At 49.9% G+C, this 6,792-nt stretch overlaps 1 protein-coding gene across 5 annotated transcripts in view; it reads right to left on the reverse strand.

Annotated features, from left to right (window-relative positions):
- EZH2 (enhancer of zeste 2 polycomb repressive complex 2 subunit) overlaps positions 1 to 3,891 on the reverse strand; it is a 53,363-nt gene extending 49,472 nt beyond the window's left edge. The window contains exons 1-2 of one of the 5 annotated variants that reach the window (XM_044293974.1): positions 3,382 to 3,585; positions 3,207 to 3,346 (exon numbers count right to left, since the gene is read on the reverse strand). Coding sequence is in view for 2 of the 5 variants with exons in the window: in XM_044293976.1 (XP_044149911.1) it covers positions 3,707 to 3,717 (11 nt within the window). In the remaining 3 variants the exon portion in view is untranslated. Of the gene's footprint in view, positions 1 to 3,206; positions 3,347 to 3,381; positions 3,586 to 3,706 lie in introns of those variants that run through there. The other 4 variants (XM_044293973.1, XM_044293976.1, XM_044293972.1 and 1 more) reach the window with 4 other exon arrangements.
- Between the last annotated feature and the right edge of the window lie 2,901 nt (positions 3,892 to 6,792).

Consider the following 6,792-nt stretch of genomic DNA (forward strand, 5'->3'; position numbering starts at 1 on the left):
AGGAGTAGGTCAAACACACAGACAACAGGGAAACTTGTTATCTGTGTAGACACCACTCCTGGGTTTGGTTAACAATCACTGATGTTAGTTACGGATCAAACACTTGAACACGGCATTAGGTTGGGACCACCTGACGTGTAACACAATTTCTAAAGGGTCGCACCAGTATCTTAGACCCAAAAAAACAGTGTCCCATGACAAAGGCCACACAAAATCAACCTAAGCAACAAAAGACACTCTGTTTGGAGTGAGATGCAGTCCTTTTCATTTTGGGCTTGGCCGCCGACGTGTATGTATGCACATTCAGGTGTGAGGAGTGGCATCACACATGGCACTGACATCTGTGACACCACCCGAAGTAAGGAAGACCACATCTGTAGACAGGTGTACTGAAACGTCACAGCAGCTTACCATGAGCACACGCAGATTGTCCTATCAATGCCGACTGAAGGTGACCACAAGTGTCAGATGAGAAGCTGTCACTTGTATACTGTAACAGCATACAAGAACTACTGCTGAGTAACAGGAATACAAACTGGGGCACTTCTCAATCTCCTTCAGGCAGTGACTTATTTCCACCAGGTAATAAAGATGTACTAATGCTGTCCTCACTGCCCCTGCACACCCCTAGATCTCCATGGACTGCAGACCTGCACACACCCCTAGATCTCCATGGACTGCAGACCTGCACACAAATATATTGCCATCCAAAAGGTTATTTCATTATAAATAAGATAATTATGTAGAATAAGGGCTCTTTCACACCTGCGTTATTGTCTTCCGGCATAGAGTTACGTCGTCGGGGCTCTATGCCGGAAGAATCCTGATCAGGATTATCCTAATGCATTCTGAATGGAGTGAAATCCGTTCAGGATGCATCAGGATGTCTTCAGTTCCGGAACGGAACGTTTTTTGGCCGGAGAAAATACCGCAGCATGCTGTGCTTTTTGCTCCGGCCAAAAAAAACTGAAGACTTGCCGCAAGGCCGGATCCGGAATGAATGCCCATTGAAAGGCATTGATCCGGATCCGGCTTTAAGCTAAACGTCGTTTCGGCGCATTGCCAGATACGACGTTTAGCGTCCCGGCAGCCATGGTAACCATTGAGAAAAAGCTAAAGTCCTGGCAGCCATGGTAAAGTGTAGCGGGGAGCAGCATACTTACCATCCGTGCGGCTCCCGCGGCGCTCCAGAGCGACATCAGGGCGCCCCAGGCGCATGGATGACGTGATCGCATGGCACGTCATCCATGCGCATGGGGCGCTCTGACGTCACTCTGGAGCGCCCCGGGAGCCGCACGGACTGTAAGTATACTGCTCCCCACTACTACTATGGCAACCAGGACTTTAATAGCGTCCTGGGTGCCATATAAGGCTACTTTCACACTAGCGTTCGGGCGGATCCGTTCTGAACGGATCCGCCCATAATAATGCAGACGGAGGCTCCGTTCAGAACGGATCCGTCTGCATTATATTAGCTAAAAAAAGCTAAGTGTGAAAATAGCCTGGGACGGATCCGTCCAGACTTTCAATGTAAAGTCAATGGGGGACGGATCCGCTTGAAGATTGAGCCACATTGTGGCATCTTCAAACGGATCCGTCCCCATTGACTTACATTGTAAGTCTGGACGGATCCGCACGCCTCCGCACGGCCAGGCGGACACCCGAACGCTGCAAGCAGCGTTCAGCTGTCCGCCTGTCCGTGCGGAGGCGAGCGGAGCGGAGGCTGAACGCCGCCAGACTGATGCAGTCTGAGCGGATCCGCCTCCATTCAGACTGCATCAGGGCTGGACGGCTGCGTTCGGGTCCGCTCGTGAGCTCCTTCAAACGGAGCTCACGAACGGAAACCCGAACGCTAGTGTGAAAGCAGCCTAACACTGAAAGCATTTTGAAGACGGATCCGTCTTCAAATGCTTTCAGTACACTTGCGTTTTTCCGGATCCGGCGTGTAATTCCGGCAAGTGGAGTACACGCCGGATCCGGACAACGCAAGTGTGAAAGAGGCCTAAGGCTGTATATGTTTAATTTTTTGTTAAATTCCATTCACAATGTCATGCTCTTCCAGAGGTTTTTGTAAGATTACTGGGTAGTTTCTCTGTCTACAAGATATTATCACAGATGCTTGGTTTAATTTTGGAGTTCGCAAAACTGAATTTGTAACATGAAAAGAGTTGAGAAAAAGATCTTAATCCTAACTTCTACAAACCTATAAATACAGAATCAACCCCATCAGTGCTAAGTTTAAAGTTCAGTGAATAGAATATAAACAATATTTTTTCTGATTGTTTGGAGTGGAATAGATCTGCACAAGAAGAAATTGAAACTAAGTCCTACAAAACTATAATGGCAGCAGGCCGTAAAAGAGTCCCAGTTTGGCAATATTTTAATGAAGTTCCTTTACCTATCGGTAAGGCAGGCATGCGTGCGTGCAAAATGCAAACACAGACGTTTAAGCAAATAACATGCTGTAATATTATTGTTTCAGTTGAATAAATCCTATTTAAATTGTTATTATTAAGGTAATGATTATTTTTCTCCTTCCTAAGTACAACAGAAAAATTGTCCAAATATGCGCGCCTAGATCTTCCTGGACTGCAGACCAGCACACGCGCCTAGATCTTCCTGGACTGCAGACCAGCACACGCGCCTAGATCTTCCTGGGCTGCAGACCAGCACACGCGCCTAGATCTTCCTGGACTGCAGGCCTGCACACGCGCCTAGATCTTCCTGGACTGCAGGCCTGCACACGCGCCTAGATCTTCCTGGACTGCAGGCCTGCACACGCGCCTAGATCTTCCTGGACTGCAGGCCTGCACACGCGCCTAGATCTTCCTGGACTGCGGACCTGCACACGCACCTAGATCTTCCTGGACTGCGGACCTGCACACGCACCTAGATCTTCCTGGACTGCAGGACCTGCACACGCAGCTAGATCTTCCTGGACTGCAGGCCTGCACACGCGCCTAGATCTTCCTGGACTGCAGGCCTGCACACGCGCCTAGATCTTCCTGGACTGCAGACCTGCACACGCAGCCTAGATCTTCCTGGACTGCAGACCTGCACACGCACCTAGATCTTCCTGGACTGCAGACCTGCACACGCACCTAGATCTTCCTGGACTGCAGACCTGCACACGCACCTAGATCTTCCTGGACTGCAGACCTGCACACGCACCTAGATCTTCCTGGACTGCAGACCTGCACACGCACCTAGATCTTCCTGGACTGCAGACCTGCACACACAGCTAGATCTTCATGGACTGCAGACCTGCACACACAGCTAGATCTTCATGGACTGCAGACCTGCACACACAGCTAGATCTTCATGGACTGTAGACCTGCACACACACCTAGATCTTCATGGACTGCAGACCTGCACACACACCTAGATCTTCATGGACTGGTGACCCGCGTGGATCTTGACACCCTAAGCAATGGCTAAGGCAATGGACATGTCAGGAAGACTCCAAGCACCGCTCTGTCCATTCATAATGATTGTCGTCACGCTATGAAACTTGCCGCACCGGTACCGCTCCGCCACACTGTCAGGGAGAAGTTCCCCACAGTGTAGGCACAGTACCGGAGCAGCATCTGTCCCTATACTGACCCTGCACCTACATGCTCCCAGCACACAGGGTGGCTCTGCCTGAGCCGGGAGCCCCTCCTCCTCACTAGCTGGGGGCGGCCCCTTTGTCCTCGCCTGCACTCACCCAGGGCCCATAGTATAGCCCACTCCAGTCAGCACACGGGACAAGCGGGAATTACCGTATGAGTGCCTGTCTCCTCTGCCGGTCCTCCTCTTCCGCCGGTTCTCCTCCTTCCCCCCCAACGATAAAGTGACAAGCAAGCTCACTCAGCAGCACCGGTCCCAGGCGCCAAACTAACCTCCCCAGTCCCCTTTCCCCGCCCACCCTATAACCACGCCCACACCGGCGCCTAACCACGCTCTCCTGATTGGTCGTTGAAGCGGCGCTCTAAGTAAGAAGAACCAATGAGGGAGCAGAGAGGGAAACGAAGCCGGCGCCAGCAGTTCCCCCATCCAGTCGCGCTCTCCGGATCCTTTGTTCTGCCTTTTCTGTGGCGGGGGCGCGCTCTACTTTCTTCCTGGCTCACCTCAGCGGCCGCTTGTCTACGTTTATATACCTGTCCGTGAAGTTGCTTACAGTCTGTGGCCCTCATGAGCTTCGGCAGTGTGGCTTTCAGCAATTTACCGCTCCAGTGTGGACTAACATTCATATAGTCTGTCACACCGGCTCGGCGTGTCGTGTATTAGTTTGTTTTATTTGCTAGAACCAAAGCCGTTTTCAGTCAGTGACGGTTTCGCGCGGTCCCGCCGTTGGCGGGAGGAAGGAGGTGGGCGGTTGAAGTTTGAATTTCTGACCTGACCGTTGACCGCGTTAACGTTTACTGTACCAATAGTGAAGTGGGCGGGCTCGTCTGGGGACACGTGACCAGGCGGACTTTGCGGTGCTCCTCACGTGAACGTTTGGTATCCGGCATTGCCATGCGTATAGTGGTGTCCTAGCCAGAAGTGCTTGTAAAGTGTGCGGTTACCCATAGCAACCGGCTTTCTGCGCATTTTACTGGTGGGGAGTGCTGAAAGCTGTACAGCTCCAGACTGCATCAGCATAGTGTACTGACTGTGAACACACTGACGGCTGAGAAGCACGAAGAGGGTCGTGCGGAACGTTTCGCAGCCAATGGTTTCATCCTAGGCCAGGCACTGCTCAGCGTTCACATTGTGTGTGTGTGTTTTTTTTTTTGTCCCACGCTTAACCCTTAGGATACCGGAGGTTTCGCGTTTTTAATTTTTCTTCCTTGAGCCGATAAAATATAATTTTATTTATTTTCTCCTTCACATAGCTGTATGAGGGCTTTTTTTTTTGTGTGGGACAAGTTGTACTTTCTAATGCCTCCATTTAACCCCCTTAAGGACCCTGCTAAATGCACGGGGGTCCCGTGACCTGCGGTTTGCGGCTTTTCATGTTGCGGGTGGTGGCGGTGCCATCGGGTCCCCATGGGGCTGTAGAGGGGACCCGATGGCATGGAAGGCAGCGCAATGCCTTCCTGTGACGTGCCTGTGAGATCCAGCACTCTGGATCTCACAGGCTGGAAGCTGTCTGAGTAATACACACAGTATTACTCATACAGCCAATGCATTCCAATAGCGAAATATTGGAATGCATTGTAAAGGTTTAGACCCCCAAAAGCTGAAGTCCCAAAGTGGGACAATAAAAAAAGTTAAACGTTTCAAGTAAAAATAAACAAAAAGGCTTCTGTCACCCCACTAAACGCTTTTTTTTTGTCTTTTTTTTTGTTGTCTACTTATAATCCCTATCCTGCCATATTGCCATACATTATGTTTATTAATAATTTTTGTTCAGTAAATTTAGCCAAAAACCTATTTTTATGATATGCTAATTACCTTTCTACCAGCAAGTAGGGTGTCTACTTGCTGGTAGCAGCCGCCGATAACCGCCCCCTCCTTGTGTTGATTGACAGGGCCAGCTGCGATCTCCTTCTCCGGCCGGCCCTGTCAGCATTTCAAAAATCGCGCTTGTGTTATTCGGCGCAGGCGCTCTGAGAGGAGGCTCGCCTCCTCCGCACTCCCTCAGTGCGCCTGTGCCGATGACGTCTTCTCTTTTGGTGACGTCATCGGCGCAGGCACACTGAGGGAGTGCTGAGGAGGCGAGCCTTGTCTTTGTATATAACAAAAAAAAAAAAAGTGTTTGCCAAAGCACATAAACACCACCGCCCCCTCAGCTCATAAGCATCGGCAAACATCTTTTTTACTGCACAGGAGAAATCTCGTCTTGCAGCGCCGCATACACCGACTTTTGTGTAATCTGACAGCGGCGCAATGCTTCTGTCAGAATGCACATCAGTGCTGCAGCTGGTCGATCGGTTGGTCCACCTAGAAGGTAGAAAAAAGAAACGCAATACATTTATTAACATGAACTTTATAATAACATTTGAACAGAACATTAACTTTTATGAACTTTGGAAACAGAACAGTAACTGTTTTGCTTACCGGTGATTTTTTTTTTTTTTTTTTACCTTTTTATAGGACAAACCTCTCCTTCCCCATGGGACAATGTGCAAAGCACAAAATCGCCCAGACATTATGCACTTTGTCCCAGGTGAAAGGAGAGGTTTGCAGCAGCTCTGTGTGAATGGGCCCTAATAGCCCTGTGTGCCTGTCCTGTGAGATGCAATCCCTATGCTAAGTGTACCTGTGTGTGGTACTTCTGGAAACACTCCCCTAAGCATAGGGGAGGGTGGTCAGGGCAGTCAGGACAGAAATAGTGGGTGTCACGCCTTATTCCACTTCTGCTACAGACACAACTTTTTTTCGGGTGGCGGTTGGTTTGAGGTACCGGCAACGACACTGGGGAAATGTCGCTCGTGTAGACAGCTCACTACACTGGTGGTTGGGGCCACGGAACCTCCTGTATACAGGAGGTTCTTGATGATATCTTCCTGACATTTGAGGAAGGATCTTGTTCTCCCAGCCTTACTGTAGAGAACATAACTATTATATGCAGCCAATTGAATCAAATATACAGACACCTTCTTATACCAGCGTCTGGTTCTGCGGGAAAGTAAATAGGGAGCCAACATCTGGTCATTGAAGTCCACCCCCTCCCATGAGCGAATTATAGTCGTGGACACAGAGGGGCTTTTCAATGACACTGGTTGCTCGTTCAATTTGGATTGACGTGTCTGCGTGAATGGAGGAGAGCATGTAAACGTCACGCTTGTCTCTCCATTTCACCGCGAGCTGTTCTTTGTTACA

The sequence above is a fragment of the Bufo gargarizans genome, chromosome 5 (genome assembly GCF_014858855.1).
Source record: "Bufo gargarizans isolate SCDJY-AF-19 chromosome 5, ASM1485885v1, whole genome shotgun sequence".
NCBI classification, from domain to species: Eukaryota; Metazoa; Chordata; class Amphibia; order Anura; family Bufonidae; genus Bufo; species Bufo gargarizans.